Raw genomic sequence first — 24,644 nt, forward strand, 5'->3', positions numbered from 1 at the left:
ACCCATGGAGGTCTGGATTTGGAGTCACACTCAAAATTAAAGTGGAAAACCACACTACAGGCTAATCCAACTTTGATGTAATGTCCTTAAAACAAGTCAAAATGAAGCTCAGTAGTGTGTGTGGCCTCCACGCGCCTGTATGACCTCCCTACAACGCCTGGACATGCTCCTGATGAGGTGGCGGATGGTTTCCTGAGGGATCTCCTCCCAGACCTGGGCTAAAGCATCCGCCAACTCCTGGACAGTCTGTGGTGCAACGTGGCGTTGGTGGATGGAGCGAGACATGATGTCCCAGATGTGCTCAATTGGATTCAGGTCTGGGGAACGGGCGGGCCAGTCCATAGCATCAATGCCTTCCTCTTGCAGGAACTGCTGACACACTCCTGCCACATGAGGTCTAGCATTGTCTTGCATTAGGAGGAACCCAGGGCCAACCGCACCAACATATGGTCTCACAAGGGGTCTGAGGATCTCATCTCGGTACCTAATGGCAGTCAGGCTACCTCTGGCGAGCACATGGAGGGCTGTGTGGCCCAAATGCCACCCCACATGGAGGGCTGTGTGGCCCAAATGCCACCCCACACCATGACTGACCCACCGCCAAACCGGTCATGCTGGAGGATGTTGCAGGCAGCAGAACGTTCTCCACGGCGTCTCCAGACTCTGTCACGCCTGTCACATGTGCTCAGTGTGAACCTGCTTTCATCTGTGAAGAGCACAGGGCGCCAGTGGCGAATTTGCCAATCTTGGTGTTCTCTGGCAAATGCCAAACGTCCTGCACGGTGTTGGGCTGTAAGCACAACTCCCACCTGTGGACGTCGGGCCCTCATACCACCCTCATGGAGTCCGTTTCTGACCGTTTGAGCAGACACATGCACATTTGTGGCCTGCTGGAGGTCATTTTGCAGGACTCTGGCAGTGCTCCTCCTGCTCCTCCTTGCACAAAGGCGGAGGTAGCGGTCCTGCTACTGGGTTGTTGCCCTCCTACGGCCTCCTCCACGTCTCCTGATGTACTGGCCTGTCTCCTGGTAGCGCCTCCATGCTCTGGACACTACGCTGACAGACACAGTAAACCTTCTTGCCACAGCTCGCATTGATGTGCCATCCTGGATGAGCTGCACTACCTGAGCCACTTGTGTGGGTTGTAGACTCCGTCTCATGATACCACTAGAGTGAAAGCACCGCCAGCATTCAAAAGTGACCAAAACATCAGCCTGGAAGCATAGGAACTGAGAAGTGGTCTGTGGTCTCCACCTGCAGAACCACTCCTTTATTGGGGGTGTCTTGCTAATTGCCTATAATTTCCACCTGTTGTCTATTCCATTTGCACAACAGCATGTGACATTTATTGTCAATCAGTGTTGCTTCCTAAGTGGACAGTTTGATTTCACAGAAGTGTGATTGACTTGGAGTTACATTGTGTTGTTTAAGTGTTCCCTTTATTTTTTTGAGCAGTGTATTTCAGTAGGTGGCAGAGGGGGATTTTTTTGTTGAATGACTGAGAAGGTCACTTCTGAGGACAAAAAAAAAGACTTTCTATTCCAAAATGCATGAAAATGTAATTATTCCTTTGACACTCATCTGAAAATCAAGGACAGTTTCATTTGATCCCAATAACATCACCAGCCAATTCTAAATTAACCCCAAAAATAATTTAGCTAGTGTAACGTTACTGTATTTTATATAAAACAATGATTACAGACATCTATTAATAGGGTTGCGTCATAGATGGGTTAGCTGACAACGTAACGAAAATGATGTGCGCGCTTCTATGGGGCAGAAGTCAGTGTGTTGTTGTGATTCTGGATGGCCAGATTGCTAGCAAGAATGACAAGAAACTGCCATGTGGGGAATCATAAGTGGCTCGTTTCAGCTAATTTCATCTTGTTCTTGATATGTCTTGTTTTGACTGATTTCATGTCAATGCTAATATGGCTAAAATTTGCTAGCTAGCTAACCGACAACTGTAACGATGTATCAGTGAGACAACAAGTGCTCATTGTGCAAATGTATATGTTTTCAATAAACATTGAAGACGAAATACAGCTTACATGTTGTCAACAATCTAAGCCAACCTGGTCTGTTTTGCCCAATAGTTGCGAACGCATCGGTTTTGTTGCTAAACAACCAACCAGTCATTAGAGATAGTGTTAGAGGACGCAACCCTGTATCTGTTCCATTATGATGTCAGTGAGAGCATGAGCAGCGCCATTGAGACCATCTCCATTTTGAAGTAGTCCATTTTTTCTTCTACTACTTTTATGAGTTGGTAAACAAACTGAAAGGGTGCATACTGCCACCTGGAGTGTGTTCTTTGAACAGATATAAAGCCAAGGTTGGTGATTTACTTCCAACCTGCAGTTATGGAATGTTTACTCAAGAGAATAATTTATTGACTGATCCCTCCTGATGACCTGGATAGAATTATTTGATCCTTCCTTAACCCATAGGAAGTCCCACCCAGTTGACTACTTCAAAATGGTGAAAGTCCTCAATTGGCGCTGCCCATACTAAAACTGGCTTTTGGGCACTAGAGTTCTCCATCTCTCTCAATGGGTTGGCTACACTTCCAGGATTACATGCTAGCTAGCTATACCTTGGAAGTTTCTCTGACGATCTGATGACAATCTGAGGAAGATATGTAACTTGTTGTAACTTGTCACTCTGATCTTAAAAGCGCGTCTCAGCAGAAATGCAAAACAAATGTTTTACATTTTTACATTTTACATTTTAGTCATTTAGCAGACGCCCTTATCCAGAGCGACTTACAGTAGTGAATGCATACATTTCATACATTATTTTTCTGTGCTGGCCCCCCGTGGGAATCGAACCCACAACCCTGGTGTTGCAAACACCATGCTCTACCAACTGAGCTACAGGGAGGTCAGTTAATTTGTTATTTTTTGTGCCGGCAACAATCTAGAATTTTATTCAGCAGCGGTGGCAATAGCGCTGTGTCCGACCGCAATTGTAGCGGCCCTCTTGGCTGCAGTGACAATTTTCAGTTTTAAAAGCTAATTTCCGCCAATACACATTTTGTCAAGGCTTATTCCATATTCTTATGCTTTCTGAGACACACAAACATTATAACAAAATCAATTGGGGCACCATGACATTTTATTTTAGATTGTCCCCGACTGTCTAGTTTTTATTAATATATGGGAAACACATTTGCAAATTTCAGTGTCTGCCCAAACATAGGCTTACGACCTTGAAAGGGGTTCTCAGGATCTGCATGAGCAATCAACTCAACTTCTGCATGCTTGCTCATTCACAGCTCATTCGCTCTCCAAAAAACCAAACCGCTAAAGGTATTGTTACAGAACCAGATCTGAAGGCTCACACACACATTTTAAATACTTTATTTGAATCCATCAATCAAATTTACAAAAAAAGTATCCAAACAGTTCAAAGGTCCCTGTATGCATGGCACTCAAGGGCACAGAAAGCACTTCCTTCTCCAAACAGCTAGGCTGTCCATGACAACTGAAACAGAGCAGTACCCTAGCCAATTGCTTTGCCCTAGTTTTTGTCAGGCCCGCAATCTGGAGGACACGCACTGCAAGCCTGTGAACATGGCCGAGACTGCCAAATATCAGTCGTCAAATGAGCAACCCACTTCCAAAATAAGCACCTTCCCCTGGCCTAGCAACAACAATACCTGGTGTATTTGGCACACAGGAAAACACATCATCAACATCAAACCAGCTTCCCATTACACAACAATGTTTATGCATGCGTGCTGTTGGCAAGGCCCCTGGTCTCACCTCGCTGGCTATCAGGTCAACAAGGCGGTCATGTCTAGCAATGTACAAATCCTTGTATGAACAGCAGCCATTTACAACATGGGCAATGGAGTCCATTGCATTTGACTCATCTAGAATACAAAATGGATCATGGTTTGCAGGGTACCAGAGTGCTAGACTATATGTTGTTGGTAGAACTTGCAGCCTCGCCTTAACAGTAAAGGTAAGAATGTCCTCGCCAACGGCAGTATTCTGGTACATGGAATGGGAGACAGAGTGGTCAGCAAAGTCCAGAGCAGCGAGTCTCCCCTGCAGCCAGTCAAGTGTTGCAGTAGCTGCATCCGTCTGATACCAAGGGGTGTTGTCCTGGATGTAGGATGAGATGTTCCATCATGGGTGACAGAAGCCTCCACAATAACACACACACACACACCTGTACCAAGAAAAACCATCATTATAGCGTTCGTTTTTTTACTCTCCTGTTAATGTTCTCACTGAGTAGCTTTAGAGATTTTATCATTTCATTTCTAGAAATAGCCCAGTTTGTTTTGACTGGTGGAAAGAAAGAGAGGAGAGAAAGAGAGAGAAAGAGGGAGGAACGGAGAGAACAGGCTCAAACTTTGGTTTTGCAGTTTAATGGACTGTGAAAGGTGAATTATCTCCCTCTCCTCACTCTCAAGCCTCATTTCCAAATGTTAAATGCTCCAGGTCCATACCGCGGTCACCGTAACAACCATTTGAACAACACAAAAAAGAAATAACTCTACGAATGCCCGGACGTCCCATTTTCAGTCAGCTGTTTGTAATCTATTTATAAATGTTTTGACGGTTATTTTATTTTCATGACGTCTTCATCCATAACTGCCGATTACAGGGTTATAAGTAATTGTGCAGCCCTAATTGGCAGTGGATCTACCCTCTCTCTCAGTGAGAAATGGAGTGAGAAAGTCAGCTTGTGAGTGAGTATAGGAGATTCACACTTTTGTATGTGTGTGTTTCTGATTTACAAAAGTGCATGTATGTGTGATTGTGATTGTATGTGTGATTGTGATTGTCTCTGAATGTGTGCCTATGTGAAAGTGTGTGAATTTGTAAATCTATAAGTGTCGGTGTGCGTGCGCACGTGCATAGCACACGTGTGTGTGCGTGCGTGCACATGAACATGCATGTTTTCATTAGCATGTGTGATTCTCAGTGTTCCTCTCTCTGGGGCCCTGGTACTTCACTCTAATTACCTGCTAAAGACCTAGAGAAGGGAGTTAATGAGGGCTCTCCCAGTAAATGAATGATTTCAATTAGGCACAATGAGGTAAGGGCCCCAGTCAGTCCTGCTGCTCCAGGGTACTGCAACTTCAGACTGACACGGGTCATTAGTCAGGTGAAACCTTGGTTAACTTCCCTACTATCAGCTTTGTACATATACGTTCAAACCTTATTCAAATACATCACAGAAATACAGTAACAGTCCTTCAGAATCATTTAAAGTGGAATTGTTTGAGAGAGATGGAATTTAAATGAATTGGCTGAAATGTGTTAATGTAGCTTGTCAGAGCTAACCTAGTTATTAGTGGCAAGGAGTTGGTTAATGTGCAGATTTCTATGGCACTCTTGAACCCTAAAGTTAAACTGATGACAAAGACAGAACAACAAGGACTAACCGTGAATCAAATCTTTACCAAACATAGTTAAAATAACTCTATGAACATTAATATACTGTATGACAAACATAAACATATACTTAACAACCATAAAAATGCCTATGGCTAGTGTTCAGATGAAGCCTTACTTTGATAAGTAAGCGGTTCGCTCTGGTAAATATTAAGTTGAGAATATAAAATTATTGTCTCTTGACTCTCCTTTAAATGGCATTGTCTCTCTCTGGATTGACCATATTTTAGGAGCCGCTGCACTGGAAAAGCTTACAACAGGTTTTCCAGGACTAGCTAATAAACACGCTGGGCTTCAATAGAACATCTCCATCTTTCATCATATCATATGCTGATATTGGTCTTTAATGGCTGCTGCCGCTAGTTCGCCGGCTGCTGCCGCTAGTTCGCCGGCTGCTGCCGCTACTTCGCCGGCTGCTGCCGCTACTTCGCCGGCTGCTGCCGCTAGCGCGTCGGCTGCTGCCGCTAGCGCGCCGGCTGCTGCCGCTAGCTCGCCGGCTGCTGCCGCTAGTTCGCCGGCTGCTGTCGCTAGTTCGCCGGCTGCTGTCGCTAGTTCGTTGGCTGCTATCGCTAGTTGATTGTCTAAATGGCACACTACATGTTGAGGGCTCTTGCAGTTCAAGACCATGCCTTTCGGGCTTTGCAACGCACCAGCAGCCTTTGAACGTGTTACGTGAATTAAGTTATCAATGTTCTTAAACCGAACTTCAATTAAACTACTCAGTCTGCCCCCCAGAGTGTGTAAGATTCTGGTTGAATGAAGCAGACGGATAGCCAGCCCACAAGGGTCAAAACGTTTATTTATGAGAGCTCTGAAATCCTTACAATGTACAAAGCCTTTTATATTAACACACACACACACACACACACACACACACACACACACACACACACACACACACACACACACACACACACACACACACACACACCAGTAGAGAACTCCACCCAGCTTTAGGCGGCTGTATTTTTCCACAGTACCCAGACCACCTGTCTCCTTATCTTTTGCCAGCCTAGCTGTTCCCAGGCCGTTGTTTCTCTCCCTAACTTAAGGAGACCTCTTCTCCTGTTCCTTTCCCACGGTCGTCTTATCAACTCTGCCCTGCTCATTTTGAAGTGGTTACAGTGTCTTACTCACACACAGTATTGGAATATAGTTTTTAACCCATTATTATAGCCTTTATAATTTTGAATACATTTCAACGGGTTATATGGTTTCTGAGTGAAATCATTTAGTCAAACCTTTAATCATATAATTTCCATTACAGAACACCTATAATGGAGAAGATGCACTGCACACCACCACAGAACTAGACCAGAGTCAGTGCTGGGTCTATGTCTGTACTAAGAAGGATGCCTTTGCCATCTGGGGTGGCTCTAGCCCTCCTTATCATAAGACTATGCCTATGGTGAGAGGGAATGGAGGTTGAGAGCTATGAAGGAAAACCACTTAAGCAAGTAATTAGCAACAAGCACATGGCCATATCTGACTGAGCAGCACGGGAACATTATGCATGCAGCTCGAGCACTATCACCACGACGACACGCCTCTGGTGCGCTGGCACTGGCTTTTTTCAGGTCAGTCACGTGAACCCTAAGGAAACAGTGATCTGTACCCACTGTATATGTTCCGTATAAAGCAGTGGCGGAGTCCATGCGCTCTCTTTCTCTCCCTCTCCATGTACATGAATGGATATGATGTATAGCACAAATAACCCCTGAATATTTCCGTGTGATGTATGACGTATCCCCACATACAGCCCTTTGGTGTTTGTACAGAGCACTCAGCCAGTTAGGGAAATATTAGCATGAAACCACCTCTTATCAAGGCTACCAGGGAGAAACAGAGCTCATGAAACTACTGTTAAGAAAAACAGCCTGTTATAAAGTTACTGATACCTTGGTCAAATATATAGGCCTAAGCAGGAGGGTAGCTCTCCAGGAACAGGGTTGGAGGGAAAACCTACAGAAAGGAACAGGGTTGGAGGGAAAACCTACAGGAAGGAACAGGGTTGGAGGGAAAACCTACAGGAAGGAACAGGGTTGGAGGGAAAACCTACAGGAAAGAACAGGGTTGGAGGGAAAACCTACAGGAAGGAACAGGGTTGGAGGGAAAACCTACAGGAAGGAACAGGGTTGGAGGGAAAACCTACAGGAAGGAACAGGGTTGGAGGGAAAACCTACAGGAAAGAACAGGGTTGGAGGGAAAACCTACAGGAAGGAACAGGGTTGGAGGGAAAACCTACAGGAAGGAACAGGGTTGGAGGGAAAACCTACAGGAAGGAACAGGGTTGGAGGGAAAACCTACAGGAAGGAACAGGGTTGGAGGGAAAACCTACAGGAAGGAACAGGGTTAGAGGGAAAACCTACAGGAAGGAACAGGGTTGGAGGGAAAACCTACAGGAAGGAACAGGGTTGGAGGGAAAACCTACAGGACAGCAGCTCTCCAGAAACAAGGTTGGAGAGCCTGAACACTAAAGTGTTTCACTATGCAGACTATTCCACAAGGGAACATAAAACCACAGCACCTACTATCAATGATTTATTTTATTGTTTTTATTGTACCTTTATTTAACCTTTATTTAACTAGGCAAGTCAGTTAAGAACAAATTCTTATTTACAATGACGGCCTACCCCAGCCAAACGCTCCCCTAATCTGGACAACGCTGGGCCAATTGTGCGCCGCCCTATGCACCACTCGGGATCCTAACATTATGTAGGTCTAGTTCATAAATGTTTTTAAACTCTAACTTTAAATCAGAATGTAGATGAAAATGTGTTGTTTAGCAAGTAGCTTATCACTGCGAGTCACTTGAACAATAAACGTCAGAGAAGGTGACTGTTGAATTATAGCACTCAATGTTGTCTCAATCAATATGCTCCCTCTCTTCCCAGAATGAATTCAGAAATGTAACAACTTCATAAATATGTGACAGGACATTTGAGTATACAGAGGGGACCCATAATTAAATATGAGGTTAAATAAAATAAAAAAGTGCCAGGGTTATTCATTCATACACTGGGTCATTGTTCTGGTTTACTCTACCTACCAGGAGAAGCTCGTAAATTCTCCCTGCAGCCCCCCGCTTCTCTCGTGTTTCCAGTTGACGGAGTTAGAAGACCACTTCAGAGGGGCCGTAAATCAAGGTTGCGTACCAACCGATGGAGGCACAGAAACTACGTTCGTGCAGCCTCCGGGCCCGGTGTGATGTCGTCTCTTCCAAATCCTCCCCGCATCGACCGAGTGCCTCGACCGTAGTTTATGATTCTCTACGCTCCACAGTAGTACACCAGTGGAGCAAACGATGACTCAATACTACATTTACAATACTACGGCTGTTAAGTCACTGATAGATCCAGTCTGCTTTCCTTCGCCACAAATTAAAGGTAAAGTGCTTCTAAAACATCTGCCCAGACAATATATGTTTTTTTCTAGTTGATGTGAGGGTAGTGAAAAAATAAAACGACATGGGAGACGGGCTGTCTTTGATGGTTTAAGTACAGTTCATCTGATAAGGAAGCGTGTGCTTTCCCTGTTTAGGTTCAGAGTATGCGCTCATACATGCAGGAATGTGATTTTCTGAAGATCCTAGTTTGGAAAAGCCAGCGTTGTGTTTGAATTGGCTGGTGGTTCTGCGGAATCGCCTAAGCCCCTGAACATTGCTTTACCAGAGCTGCAGGGTTAGTGACTGAACATTGCTTTACCAGAGCTGCAGGGTTAGTGACTGAACATTGCTTTACCAGAGCTGCAGGGTTAGTGACTGAACATTGCTTTACCAGAGCTGCAGGGTTAGTGACTGAACATTGCTTTACTAGAGCTGCAGGGTTAGTGACTGAACATTGCTTTACCAGAGCTGCAGGATTAGTGACTGAACATTGCTTTACTAGAGCTGCAGGGTTAGTGACTGAACATTGCTTTACTAAAGCTGCAGGGTTAGTGACTGAACATTGCTTTACTAGAGCTGCAGGGTTAGTGACTGAACATTGCTTTACCAGAGCTGCAGGGTTAGTGACTGAACATTGCTTTACCAGAGCTGCAGGGTTAGTGACTGAACATTGCTTTACTAGAGCTGCAGGGTTAGTCAGGGAAAGAAGTAAGTGTCAACACGTTCATGCATAATGTTCTCTCTAGCCCCTGCTCTGTCCCTAAAGAGCTTGAACACACATTGTTGTTAGGAAAATGGAACTCTGTCTACTCACTCTCTCTCCACTCTTTCTCCTCCGCTCACCCTATCTCGCCATTGAAATTGGCTGCAGGCAGGGCATGACAAAGTATCCATAGGATTGAAACATACCTACAGTGCCTATAGAAAGTCTACACCTCCTTTGAATTTCTTCTAATTTTATTGTGTTACAAAGTGGGATTAAAATGGATTTGTCATTTGTTGTCAACGATCTACACAAAATACTATTGTCAAAGTGACATTATTGAAAGATTCATGAAAAATAAACAAACTAATATGCCTTGATTAGATAAGTCAATACATGTTAGAAACACTTTTGGCAGCAATTACAGCTGTGAGTCTTCATGGGTAAGTCACATGATAGGTTTGCACACCTGTATTGTGAAATAATTTAGCCATTATTCTTTTCAAAATTCTTCAAACTCTGTCAAGGTGTTAGGGATCATGGCTAGACAGCAATAGATTTTCAAGCAGATTTAAGTAAAAACTGTAACTTGGCCACTCAAGAACATTCAATGTTGTCTTGGTAAGCAACTCCAGTGTAGATTTGGCTTTGTTTTTGTAGGTTATTTTCCTGCTGAAACGTGAATTCCTCTCCCAGTGTCTGGTGTAAAGCAGACTGAAGCAGGTTTACCTCTAGGATTTTGCTTGTGCTTAGCTGCATCCTATTTATTTTAAATCCTGAAAATCTCCCCAGTCTTTGCCAATGTCAAGCATAACCATACCATGATGCAGCCACCACCATGCTTGAAAATAAGGCAATTACTCAGTGATGTGTTGTGTTTAACCCAAACATAAGGCTTTGAATTTAAGATACATTTTTGCTGTGCTATTTTTTGCAGTATTACTTTAGTGCCTTCAGAAAGTATTCACATCCCTTTACTTTTTCACCATTTTGTTGTTTTACAGACTGAATTTAAAAAGGATTACATTTAGATTTTGTGTCACTGCCTACACAATTAATTAAAAATGTAAAGTTGAAATGTCTTGAGTCATTATTCAACCCCTTTGTTATGGCAAGCCAAAATAAAGTTCAGGAGTAAAAATGTGCTTAACAATGTGCTTAACAAGTCATATAAGATGTTGCATGGACTCACTCTTGTGTGCAATAGTATTTAACATGAATTTTAACTTTAATGACTACCTCATCTCTGTACCCCACACATACAGATAATTGTAAGGTCCCTCAGTCAAGAAGTGAATTTCAAACACAGAATCAAAACACAAAGATCAGGGAGGTATTCCAATGCCTCACAAAGAAGGGCACCTATTGGTAGATGGGTAAAAAAAAGCGGACATTGCATATCCCTTTGAGCGTGGTGAAGTTATTCATTACACTTTGGATGGTGTATCAATCCACCCAGTCACTACAAAGATACAGGCATCCTTCCTAACTCAGCTGCCGGAGAGGAAGGAAACCACACAGGGATTTCATCATGAGGACAATGGTGACTTTAAAACAGAGAGTTAATGGCTGTGATAGGAGAAAACTGAGGATGGATCAACATTGTAGTTACTCCACAATACTAACCTTTATGACAGAGTAAACAGACGGAAGCCTGTACAGAATAAAAATATTCTAACACATCCTGTTTGCAATTAGGCATTAAAGTAAAACTGAAAATGTGGCAAAGTGATTAACTTTATGTCCTGAATACAAAGGGTTATGTTTGGGGCAAATCCAACATAACATCACTGAGTATCGCTCTTCATATTTTGAAGTATGGTGATGGCTACATCAACATTATGGGTATGCTTGTCATCGGAAAGGACTAGGGAGTTTTTTAGGATGAAAAAAAAACAGAAAACACTAAGCACAGGCAAAATCCTAGAGAAGAACCTGGTTCAGTCTGCTTTCCAACAGACACTGGGAGACAAATTCATCTTTCAGCAGGATATCATAAAACAACAACCTAAACCACAAGACCAAATATACACTGGAGTTCCTTACCAAGATGACACTGAATGTTCCTGAGTGGCCTAGTTACAATTCTGACTTAAATCGGCTTGAAAATATATGGTAAGACTTGAACATGACAGTCTACCATTAACCAACAACCAACTTGACAGAGCTTGAAGAATTTTTGCAAATGTTGTAAAATCCAGGTGTGAAAAGCTCTTAGAGACTTACCCAGAAAGACTCACAGCTGTAATCGCTGCCAAAGGCGATCCTAACATGTATTGACTCAGGGGTGTGAATACTTACACTACCGTTTAAAGGTTTGTGGTCACTTAGAAATGTCCTTGTTTTTGAAAGAAAAGCAAATTTTTCAACCATTAAAATAACATCAAATTGATCAGAAATACAGTGTAGACACTGTTAATGTTGTAAATGACTATTGTTGTTTTTTTATGGAATATCTACATAGGCGTACAGAGGTCCATTATCAGCAACCATCACTCCTGTGTTCCAATGGCACGTTGTGTTAGCTAATCAAAGTTTCATTTTAAAAGACTAATTGATCATTAGAAAACCCTTTTGCAATTATGTTAGCACAGCTGAAACTGTTGTTCTGATTAAATAAGCAATAAAACTGGCCTTCTTTAGACTGGTTGAGTATCTGGAGCGTCAGCATTTGTGGGTTCGATTACAGGCTCAAAATGGCCAGAAACAAAGTCCTTTATTCTGAAACTCGTCAGTCTATTCTTGTTCTGAGAAATGAAGGCTATTCCATGTGAGAAATTGCCAAGAAACTGAAGATCTCGTACAACGCTGTGTACTACTCCCTTCACAGAACAGAGCAAACTGTCTCTAACCAGAATAGAAAGAGGAGTGGGAGGCCCCAGTGCACAACTGAGCAAGAGGACAAGTACATTAGAGTGTCTAGTTTGAGAAACAGATACCTCACAAGTCCTGAACTGGCAGCTTCATTAAATAGTACCCGCAAAACACCAGTCTCAACGTCAATAGTGAAGAGGCGACTCCGGGATGCTGGCCTTCTAGGCAGAGTTGCAAAGAAAATGCCACATCTCAGACTGGACAATAAAAAGAAAAGATTAACTCTGTAGTTCTGTTCAGGTCTACACGACAAGTCACCAGATACCGGACAACTACGAAGAAGGACAACAGGAGAAGATTTGTTGGAACCATTTCGGACAATCAGCGCATTACAAGCGTGCCGTGAAAGGGCCCAAACCCCTTTCCGTGGTGGTCCCGTTCACCGAGAGACCCCTGGCGAACCCAGGCATTTCACGTAAATACATTCATGATTTCTTTCTCAAAACGGGCGGCGGTTCATGTGCAAAGTATATGGTTACTGCAGGTGAGAGTAGTTTATGAATGTGGCAATGTTAAGTGTCTTTTTCCCTCTCTCCATCTTCTTTAACAAGCATCCATGTTGTTGTCATTCCCGCTAGGGACCTGTTTTCAGCGTCTCCAGTCAATAACTGGTGCAGTGTGTATGTTAATCCTGTGTTCCCATTTAATTAGCTAATAAATAAAGAATTTAACTTATTTGTGTAGTACTGAATCATAAGTAAGGCTTGGGTTTATGCAGATGCAAGGAGGTTACGACTGTTAAGAATGACAATATGATACAAGGTTATGATTAATAAGTTGACTGTTTATAGATGTGATCGGTAACAGCCTTTTAGAGTTTCAGTCAGGAGATGGTAACTCTTTAAAGAACCGCTCTCGTGGTGCCCCAGATCCTAATGAGTTAATTGTTACATGATTAATTTAAATCAGGTAACAATTAAACAGTTAGTTAATTAGATAAATAACAGGGTTAATGTAAAGGTCAAGTCACGACACAACAAAATATGGAATAAGTCAAGGGGTATGAATACTTTCTGAAGGCACTGTTTGCATGATTTGGAATATTTGTATTCTTCTTTTCACTCTGTCATTTAGGTCATTATTGTGGATATATTACAATGTTGTGCTCCACCCTCGGTTTTCTCCCATCACAGCCATCGAACTCTGTTTTAAAATCACCCTGCAGCTCTGTTCAGAAGGATGACTGCATCTTTGATGTGTCTGGGTGGTTTAATACATCATCCACAGCACAATTAGAACTTGACCGTGCAGAAAGATATATTCAATGTCTGTCATCTATTAATCAATGCCCTTTCTGAGGCTTTCAAAAAGCTCCCTGGTCTTTGTAGTTGAATCTGTGCTTGAAAGTCAATACTTGACTGAGGGACCTTGTTGTATGGGGGACAGAGGAAGGGGTAGTCATTCAGAAATCATGTCAACCCCTATTATTTCACATAGAGTGAGTCCATATAACTTATTATGTGGTTTGTTAAGCGACATTTGATTTCTGAACTAATTTAGGCTTGCCTAAACAAAGGGGATGAATACTTATGCACCGACTATATTTGAGTTATTTAATCTTTATTCATTTGTAAACATCTGTATAATTACTTTTCACATTATGGTGTATTTTGTGTAGATCAAGGAAAAAAATTATATTTCAATCCCACTTTGTAAAGTAACAAAATGTGAAAAAAGTTCAAGGGGGTGTAGACTTTCTATAGGCACTGTATATAGTCCCTATACAGGAGCCTGGATACCTGCCATATGCTCCCTACATCTGTTTCCTCCAGGCAGCCCTCCCTGGACAGCCAAGATGGAATACCTCAACCTCTCTTAAAGGTCACTGTAGTCTATACAGCGCCACTCTACGTTTAATTGGCGGATGCTGCCCACTCCCTAGACGTTTACTTGGCGGATGCTGCCCACTCCCTAGACGTTTACTTGGCGGATGCTGCCCACTCCCTAGACGTTTACTTGGCGGATGCTGCCCACTCCCTAGACGTTTACTTGGCGGATGCTGCCCACTCCCTAGACGTTTACTTGGCGGATGCTGCCCACTCCCTAGACGTTTACTTGGCGGATGCTGCCCACTCCCTAGACGTTTACTTGGCGGATGCTGCCCACTCTCTAGACGTTTATTTGGCGGATGCTGCCCAATCCCTAGACGTTTACTTGGCGGATACTGCCCACTCCCTAGACGTTTACTTGGCGGATGCTGCCCACTCCCTAGACGTTTACTTGGCGGATGCTGCCCACTCCCTAGACGTTTACTTGGCGGATGCTGCCCACTCTCTAGACGTTTACTTGGCGGATGCTGCCCAATCCCTAGACGTTTACTTGGCGGATGCTGCCCACTCCCTAGACGTTTATTTGGCGGATGCTGCCCACTCCCTAGACGTTTACTTGGCGGATGCTGCCCACTCCCTAGACGTTTATTTGGCGGATGCTGCCCACTCCCTAGACGTTTATTTGGCGGATGCTGCCCACTCCCTAGACGTTTACTTGGCGGATGCTGCCCACTCCCTAGACGTTTATTTGGCGGATGCTGCCCACTCCCTAGACGTTTATTTGGCGGATGCTGCCCACTCCCTAGACGTTTATTTGGCGGATGCTGCCCACTCCCTAGATTTTTATTTGGCGGATGCTGCCCACTCCCTAGACGTTTATTTGGCGGATGCTGCCCACTCCCTAGACGTTTATTTGGCGGATGCTGCCCACTCCCTAGACGTTTATTTGGCGGATGCTGCCCACTCCCTAGACGTTTATTTGGGAAGTTGTAGTCTGGCCAGAGAATTAAACGCTCTCAGTCAGACACAATGTAATAACTTTGACCGTGACTGTTGGGCTAGAATAGTCAGGCTAGAATAGACAATAAAACACAGTTGCAAAGCCCTCTGAGCAAAATGTGACCAAAAAAGCTGATTGGTTCTGAAAACCGAAACCATGCAAAATTCATGCAGCTTTTCAAACAATTCTTTATTCATAATCCATTGTACAACTGATTAATAACCAATCATTTCAACGACCAAAATCTGATCAAATCTACACTATCCACTACGAATCTAACTCAAAGTGATACTGGACACCTCTATTAAGATGACAGGACAGAGCCGTGTTGAGGAGACAGCTTGCCACAACCCCCTCAGTTAGACCACAAACCCCTTATCCCAAATGTAACTCATGTGGACAGGGCCGGATCCAGGCATAAGCGGTCGCTTAGGGCCCCCAGACGCTTATTATTATTTCAAAAAATGTAATGTTGGAACTCAGTCGGGGTCTCAACTAACTGTTGAGAGTTAAAATACTATAATACACAAGGTGCAATTTCTAAATGTGGTTGTGCATCAGCAGTTTCTCTCTTGTTATATCAGTCACTGACATCATTCAATTAGCCATGTCAGCTAACATTTTTTAGATTGGTAAGTAAGTCTAGCCAGCTATCTAAACTTGTAGTAATCATGGCCGTCAATCTCACTAGATATCATTAACATGGCATAAGAATTGGCAAAATGTTAAGAATTGCCCAAAATTAGCTTTAAACCGCAAAATAAATCTCTGCACCCCATGGCAAAATGGGTAGAATTGCAGTAAAACTGCAGATTTTATTTATTTCACCTTTATTTAACCAGGTAAGCCAGTTGAGAACAAGTTCTCATTTACAACTGCGACCTGGCCAAGATAAAGCAAAGCAGTGTGACACATGGAATAAACAAACGTACGTTCAATAACACAATAGAAAAGTCTATATACAGTGTGTGCAAATTAAGTAAGATTAGGGAGGTAAGACAATAAATAGGCAGTAGTGGCGAAATAACAATTACAAATTCGCAAATAAACACTGTATTGATAGATGTGCAGAAGATGAATGTGCAAGTAGAGATACTGGGTGCAAAGGAGAGAAAAAATAAATATATAAATAAAATAAATAACAACATGGGGATGAGGTAGTTGGATGGACTATTTACAGATGGGCTATGTACAGGTGCAATGATCTGTAAGCTGCTCTGATAGCTGATGTTTAAAGTTAGTGAGGGAGATATGAGTCTCCAGCTTCAGTGATTTTTGCAATTCGTTCCAGTCATTGGCAGCAGAGAACTGGAAGGATAGGCGGCCAAAGTAGGAATTGGCTTTGGGGGTGACCAGTGAAATATACCTGCCGGACTGCGTGCTACGGGTGGGTGCTGCTATGGTGACCAGTGAGCTGAGATAAGGCGGGGATTTACCTAGCAAGGACTTATAGATGACCTGGAGCCAGTGCGTTTGGCGACGAATATGAAGCGAGGGCCAGCCAACGAGAGCATACAGGTCACAGTGGTGGGTAGTATATGGGGCTTTAGTGACGAAACGGATGGCACTGTCATAGACTGCATACAATTTGCTGAGTAGAGTGTTGTAAGCTATTTTGTAAATGACATCGCCGAAGTCGAGGATCGGTAGGAAAGTCAGTTTTACGAGGGTATGTTTGGCAGCATGAGTGAAGGATGCTTCATTGCTGTAACGTCTGTCTTCGGGTAGAGAGGACCAAGGAGCAGCGGGTTGCGTGCTCATCATTATATTTATTTTAAATAAAGACTGTGAACACGAAAAAACAATAAATAACGAAACGACGACAGGAAACAGTTTAGCAGGCTATACACATAACAGCAGTGCTAAAGACAACTACCCACAAAATACCAAACCAAACACACACCTATATATAGGACTCTCAATCAGAGGCAACTAGAAACACCTGCCTCCAATTGAGAGTCCAACACCCAATCCTAAACATAGAAAAACTAAACTAGACAGAACGTAGAAATACATACAAAACACAAACCCTCTGCCACGTCCTGACCAAAACTAATACAATTACTCCCTCTGCTGGTCAGGACGTGACAGTTGCGAAATAGGAAGCCAATTCTAGATTTAATTTTGGATTGGAGATGCTTAATATGAGTCTGGAAGGAGAGTTTAGTCTAACCAGACACCTAGGTATTTGTAGTTGTCCACATATTCTAAGTTAGAACCGTCCAGAGTAGTGATGCTGGACGGGCGGGCAGGTGCGGGCAGCAATCGGTTGAAGAGCATGCATTTAGTTTTACTAGCATTTAAGAGCAGTTGGAGGCCACGGAAGGAGAGTTGTATGGCATTGACGCTCGTCTGGAGGTTCGTTAACACAGTGTCCAAAGAAGGGCCAGAAGTATACAGAATGGTGGCGTCTGCGTAGAGGTGGATCAGAGAATCACCAGCCGCAAGTGTGACATCATTGATATATACAGAGAAAAGAGTCGGCCAGAGAATTGAACCCTGTGGCACCCCCATAGAGACTGCCAGAGGTCCGGACAACAGGCCCTCCGATTTGACACACTGAACTCTGAGTAGTTGGTGAACCAGGCGAGGCAGTCATTTGAGAAACCAAGGCTGTTGAGTCTGCCGATAAGAATGCAGTGATTAACAGAGTCGAAAGCCTTGGCCAGGTTGATGAATATGGCTGCACAGTATTGTCTTTTGTCGATGGAGATTATGATATCGTTTAGGACCTTGAGCGTGGCTGAGGTGCACCCATGACCAGCTCAGAAACCAGATTGCATAGCGGAGAAGGTACGGTGGGATTCGAAATGGTCGGTGATCTGTTTGTTAACTTGGCTTTCGAAGACCTTAGAAAGGCAGGGTAGAATAGATATAGGTCTGTAACAGTTTGGGTCTAGAGTGTCTCCCCCTTTGAAGAGGGGGATGACCGCGGCAGCTTTCCAATCTTTGGGGATCTCAGACAATACAAAAGAGAGGTTGAACAAGCTAGTAATAGGGGTTGCAACAATTGCGGCAGATAATTTTAGAAAGAGAGGGTCCAGATTGTCTAGCCCAGCTGATTTGTAGGGGTCCAGATTTTGCAGCTCTTTCAGAACATCAACTATCAGGATTTGGGTGAAGGAGAAATGGGGGGGGGGCTTGGGCAAGTTGCTGTGGGGGGTGCAGAGCTGTTGACCGGGGTAGGGGTAGCCAGGTGTAAAGCAAGGCCAGCTGTATAAAAATGCTTACATGCTTAAATGCTTACAAAATGGATTACCTTTTCTCTCTGCCCCATGGCAAAATGAGTAGAATGTCAGGATTTTAAAATAAAATTGCTAACCTTCTCTCTGCCCCATGGCAAAACATGTAGAATTGCAGAAAGCTTGCTTTAAAACTGCAATATTTTCTCTACTCCCCATGGCAAAATGTGAACGGCCGGCTCGATTTGGTGCTATATAGCAAAATTTGAAATGCTGTTTTCTTTTTTACATTGGATTAAAGTAAAGAGCAAGAGCAAAAAAAAAAGGTATATCATGTACTGCAGTTGAGAAACAATGGGAAAGTAGTAGCAAAAATACACTTTAACTAGTCCTTGGCCTATTTCCTAATCTGGCTTTGGTGCAGGTCATGTTGTGTTTCAGATTACCGGTAAACACACAGTATATCAAATAGAATCTGTTTATTTGTCACATGCACAGGATAAAGAAGGTGTAAACAGTACAGCGAAATGGTTACTTGCATATTTTCATAGAAGCAATATCAAAGTGTCCAGAAAATATTGTCTAAATATTTTATAATTAGATTATTCTTACCCAGAAACACTTGTCTAAATTGATGGGCCATTCTACATGTTTTGCCATGGGGCAGAGAGAAGGTTAGCAATTTTATTTAAAAATCCTGACATTCTACTGATTTTGCCATGGGGCAGAGAGAAAAGGTAATCCATTTTGTAAAAGAAAGAAATGCTATAACCCCCCCAGCCACATCTAGCTAAGTGGAGGGGTCACTATTGTCTAGACATGTACACATGTTCATAAAATACAATAGATGGTCATAATCACCCCCAGACACACCTGGCTAACTTGATGGGTCATGTTCTGGCGAAGTGGAGTCTTTTGTTTAGACATGTAGCTTGCTAGCTAGCTAGCTAGCTAGCTAAACAATTAACCTAATGGTGCTTTCAAAACAATTGGGAACTTGGAAAAATACAAGGTCAAATCATGACATCAGTGATCGGAAAGTCAGAGCTCTAGAAAAAGGCACGAGTTCCCGTGTTCAAATTCCAAGTTGGATGACCGTTCAAAAATATTTTTCCCAGTCGGAGCTCGTTTTTATCCAGAGTTCCCAGTTGTCTTAAATGCGCTGAAGTCGGAGGTTTCCGAGTTCCCAGTTGTTTTGAATGCAGCAATAATCCAAACCCATACTACTAGCAACACAATCTGATTGTCATAGCTAGCCACCAGGCATTAATCTGCAGGTAGCTAAAGCTAACCAACTAGGTTCAATGTTAGCTAGCTAGCTGGTTCAATTAACATGTTTTTACCTAAATCTGGGAGTTCCTCATCGTGTAATTCATTTTCAGAGTCAGAGTCAGCATTGCACAATCGTTCTCCAGAAAGTGGAGTAGTAGCAACACTTTTGCAATTCTTCATGATATCTTTCAAAAAAGCAGCGGTTGAAAGGATTATCTACACATACTGAGCAGCTCATGTTATAGAAGCATGCTACATGGCAGACCAATCTGAACTCATTTCTCGGCATGTCCAGCCCCTCATTATCTCAGCCAATCATGGCTAGCGGGAAGGTTCCTGTCTTTTTCCATGGCTAAACCAACTAGGCTCGTAATTAGAGGTCGACCGATTATGATTTTTCAACGCCGGTACTGATTATTGGACGACCAAAAATGAATGCTTACGAGCCTGCTGCTGCCTACCACCGCTCAGTCAGACTGCTCTATCAAATTTCAAATCATAGACTTAATTATAACATAATAACACACAGAAATACGAGCCTTAGGTCATTAATATGGTCAAATCTGGAAACTATAATTTAAAAAACAAAACATTAATTCTATCAGTGAAATACGGAACCGTTCCATATTTTATCTAACGGGTAGCATCCCTAAGTCTAAATATTTGTTACATTGCACAACCTTCAATATTATGTCATAATTACGTACAATTCTGGCAAATTAATTTCGGTCTTTGTTAGGAAGTTTGCAACGAGCCAGGCAGCCCAAACTGCTGCATATACCCTGACTCCTTGCACGGAATGCAAGAGAAGTGACACAATTTCTCCAGTTAAAAGAAATTCATGTTAGCAGGCAATATTAACTAAATACGCAGGTTTAAAAATATATACTTGTGTATTTATTTTACGAAAGGCATTGATGTTTATGGTTAGGTACACATTGGTGCAACGACAGTGCTTTTTTCGTAAATGCGCTTGTTAAATCATCACCCGTTTGGCGAAGTATGCTGTGATTCGATGAGAAATTAATAGGTACCGCATCAATTATATGCAACGCAGGACAAGCTAGATAAACTAGTAATATCATCAACCATGTGTAGTTAACTAGTGATTATGTTAAGATTGATTGTTTTTTATAAGATACGTTTAATGCTAGCTAGCAACTTACCTTGGCTTCTTGCTGCACTTGCGTAACAGGTAGTCAGCCTGTCACTCAGGCTCCTCGTGGACTGCAATGTAATCGGCCACTATCGGTGTCCAAAAATGCCGTTTACCGATTGTTATGAAAACTTGAAATCAGCACTAATTAATCGGCCATTCCGATGAATCGGTCGACCTCTACTCGTAATTTAACAATTTAATTCTTATTTACAGATGGCATACAAGTTTGTTATTAAGGCACATGAAAGGTCACATTTCCGAAGGCATTTCTGCCAGAAAACACATTTTGATAAAAAAAAATTATGTTTGCGTTCAAATGCCTCTCCTGTGAAGTAGTGGGGTGCGACATACGCCTAGTTTCCTGAAACGAGTCACAAATATGTAGAATTGAAGGAAATGTAGTTTAAAACAAAAAATGTAATCTCCGCTGTCAAGAGGGGGCCCACTAAAATGCTTTGCCAGTGAGGTAGGGGTGCCTTCCAATCAAACCTTGCTTAGGGCCCCAAAAGGCTAGGGCCGGCCCTGCATGTAGAGACATGGAGACTTAGGGGCCCTGGGCCACTTGAGCCACTCAACAATGCACCTCAACACAGAGCCTCACTTCCTGTGTCTTCAGAAACAGATGGCCATTGTGACTCTCTGGGAGATTTAACCGTTCTCATCTGTGGATGATGTGAGGGTAGAAGGGAAAGGGGCCATGAAGACCTTGAAACTGAAAGAAACACTTCTGTAGAAGAGCTTACACTAACAGTCAGAGCTTGCTTACTATCCCTCTCAAAAGCCCTTGGAAAACAAACAGCTTGTTTTACAGAGTCAGAAGGACAGAAACAGAGAAAAAGAGGGAGAGAGTGCTGATTTGGTAGCTATCTGGTCTTTTATTTTCACTGTGGGAGCGTAACATACCCGAGGCACTTCGCCTACATTTTCCTACCCCTTCTCCCTCTCCTCCTTCCTTTTGAGAGGTATTTCGCCTGAACCTAACTCTCTCCCACTTCGATTTAATATGCTGCAAGCAGGGGGAACTGCGGGGGAGAGAAAAAGGGGTAGAGGACTAGCCCAGATGAGTCTGAGCCATGAGCTGGAGGGGCACAAGTGTTTACAGAGGGACGAAAGACAGACAGCTCTGACTGAAACCTTCCAGAAATGACAGCCAACTCGCTTGGGTTATAAGAAAGGAGTCCTACTTCTTGGCCAAACCCTGAAATAACCAAGAAATGGGTGACAAGAGGATTTCACAGAAAACCTAACGACACGAGTCACCACTTCCAAACCAAACCTTTAAGACAAAGTAAGAGAAAACACAGATCCAACCCTTTTCAAATTAACAGCTACCTCTTACACAGTTGACTTGAAAGACCTAAGAGGCAAGCCTCCAAGCAAGACATTAGACAGTTTTGATGTGGCCAGTAGACAGTTTTGATGTGGCCACTTGTACAGAAATGTGCAGTCTTACCTCGCCCCCTTCGATCCCCAATTTTCCGACTGTTCCGGAAGAGTTCATGATTTCCCCAAACTCTCAAAAGATATTAAGATTCCAGAGCTCTCTCTCCCGACAGAAATGCGACGAAAGAAAAACGCAGTCCCTTAGTCCCTTGTCTTCAGCTGCATGTAGTCTCCAGTGCCGCTGGCTGTTGTGGCCAACCACCTTCATTCAGAAAGATCCCATACTGTGATCAGAGTGAACACACACACGCTCAAACCAAAGGTGGAGGTAAATACACATACACAAACCCGCTCACGTTCAGAAGTGCACAGTCATACACACCGGCACATGTTCCATGATCCGTTATCAGTTAAGTCATTAGCGCTCCTGCTGCCCCTCAGGAGAACCGTTCCCGAGTGTATCCAAGGAAAACTGATGGAGTCTCTCTTGGCTGGCTCGCCTTTTCCCTGCCGCTCCCCCCTGTCATCTCCACGCGCTGCCGCCACCTGGGGCCAGGCTCAGTGCGTCTGTGTAGCGGGCAGCATTCCCCAGTGTGTTACCGTCTCTGCTGCTCGACTGCCTGTCGGATTCCAGTCTACCAGCAGTTGTTCCTCCTTATCCCCCTCTCCCCTTGTTCTCTCCACCTCCTCTCTTCGATATGGATTCAAGTTTTAGCAGCACCCCCCTCTCATTCCTTCAGTCGGTCTGTGCCACTCCCAGACCTCTCTCTCGCTCTCTCTCTGAAACTCAGACAAGCACTCACACCAAAGAGTGCCGCGGCACTAATGGTATGTTCAACAGAGTGCATGCTCTGTCCCTCCCTCCCTCCCTCCCTCCCTGAGCTCTAGAAATGGCAGCGTTCCAGAACTTTCCCTCATCTCCACTCTTGGAGGCTGTTAAAGCAATTAAAGTGCACTTCTGGCATTGTGGCTCCTCTCGTAGACTTAATTATAGTGTGTAGGGTGCACTAATAGACCAGTTCATTAGCAGCCCGTTCAGGCCTCATTAAATATGAACAGATTGGAGCACTTTATTAATATATTGATGACTGGTGTTTAGCGCAACCAGTAATGAATATTTGACTGCATGGATCAACGCAATATTTGTTAGCCAATAAGACTAGCTAATTCAGATAGGTTAGATTAGGTTGGTAATGGGAAAGGCAGTCACATAAGGATTTGAAAAAAAACGGGTAGTACTACCATCTCTTGCTCGGCACTTTGAATGGAACATAGAATAAACCGCTCCCCCTATTGATATTGGTTAGATTTTTGATATGACAAGTTGAGATGTGACCGGAAGCCACATTAGGGGAACGACCAAGGGGTCAAGGAGACTACATAGTAGAGTAGCACACACACACACACACACACACACACACACACACACACACAAAGATGTGGATGGACACAACAACACAAGCTGCTATTTCAGACATGCTCACACATACACACACACAAAACACGCGCACACACACACACACACACACACACACACACACAAACTCAGCAAAAAAAGAAACGTCCCCTTTTCAGGATGCTGTCGTTCAAAGATAATTCGTAAAAATACAAATAACTTCACAGATCTTCATTGTAAAGGGTTTAAACACTGTTTCCCATGCTTGTTCAATGAACCATAAACAATTAATGAACATGCACCTGTGGAACAGTCGTTAAGACACTAACAGCTTACAGACGGTAGGCAATTAAGGTCACAGTTATGAAAACTTAGGACAATAAAGAGGCCTTTCTACTGACTCTGAAAAACACCAAAAGAAAGATGTGCCTTATGTGCCTTAGAATGTGCCTTAGAATGTGTCTTAGGCATGCTGCAAGGTGGCATGAGGATTGCAGATGTGGCCAGGGCAATAAATTGCAATGTCCGTACTGTGAGACGCCTAAGACAGCGCTACAGGGAGACAGGACGGACAGCTGATCGTCCTCACAGTGGCAGACCACGTGTAACAACACCTGCACAGGATGGGTACATCCGAACATCACACGTGCAGGACAGGTACAGGACGGCAAAAACAACTGCCCGAGTTACACCAGGAACACACAATCCCTCCATTAGTGCTCAGACTGTCCGCAATAGGCTGAGAGAGGCTGGAAGGCAGGTCCTCACCAGACATCACCGGCAACAACGTCGCCAATGGGCACAAACCCACCGTCGCTGGACCAGACAGGACGGGCAAAAAGTGCTCTTCACTACCGAGTCGCGGTTTTGTCTCACCAGGGGTGATGGTTGGATTCGCGTTTATCGTTGAAGGAATGAGCGTTACACTGAGGCCTGTACTCTGGAGCGGGATCGATTTGGAGGTGGAGGGTCCGTCATGGTCTGGGGCGGTGTGTCACATCATCATCGGACTGAGCTTGTTGTCATTGCAGGCAATCTCAATGCTGTGCGTTACAGGGAGGACATCCTCCTCCCTCATGTGGTACCCTTCCTGCAGGCTCATCCTGA

General features: G+C 43.6%; 1 protein-coding gene across 3 annotated transcripts in view; it reads right to left on the minus strand.

Annotated features, from left to right (window-relative positions):
- The window catches only part of LOC115159519 (colorectal mutant cancer protein), a 127,830-nt gene that overhangs the window by 87,274 nt on the left and 15,912 nt on the right, over positions 1 to 24,644 (minus strand). Inside the window, exon 1 of one of the 3 annotated variants that reach the window (XM_029709317.1) lies at positions 22,212 to 22,940. The exons of the other annotated variants lie outside the window; for them this stretch is intronic. Coding sequence (XP_029565177.1) covers positions 22,212 to 22,259 — 48 coding nt within the window. The 5' untranslated portion in view covers positions 22,260 to 22,940. Of the gene's footprint in view, positions 1 to 22,211; positions 22,941 to 24,644 lie in introns of those variants that run through there. 3 annotated transcript variants of the gene reach the window in all.

Source organism: Salmo trutta, chromosome 23 (genome assembly GCF_901001165.1).
Source record: "Salmo trutta chromosome 23, fSalTru1.1, whole genome shotgun sequence".
NCBI classification, from domain to species: domain Eukaryota; kingdom Metazoa; phylum Chordata; class Actinopteri; order Salmoniformes; family Salmonidae; genus Salmo; species Salmo trutta.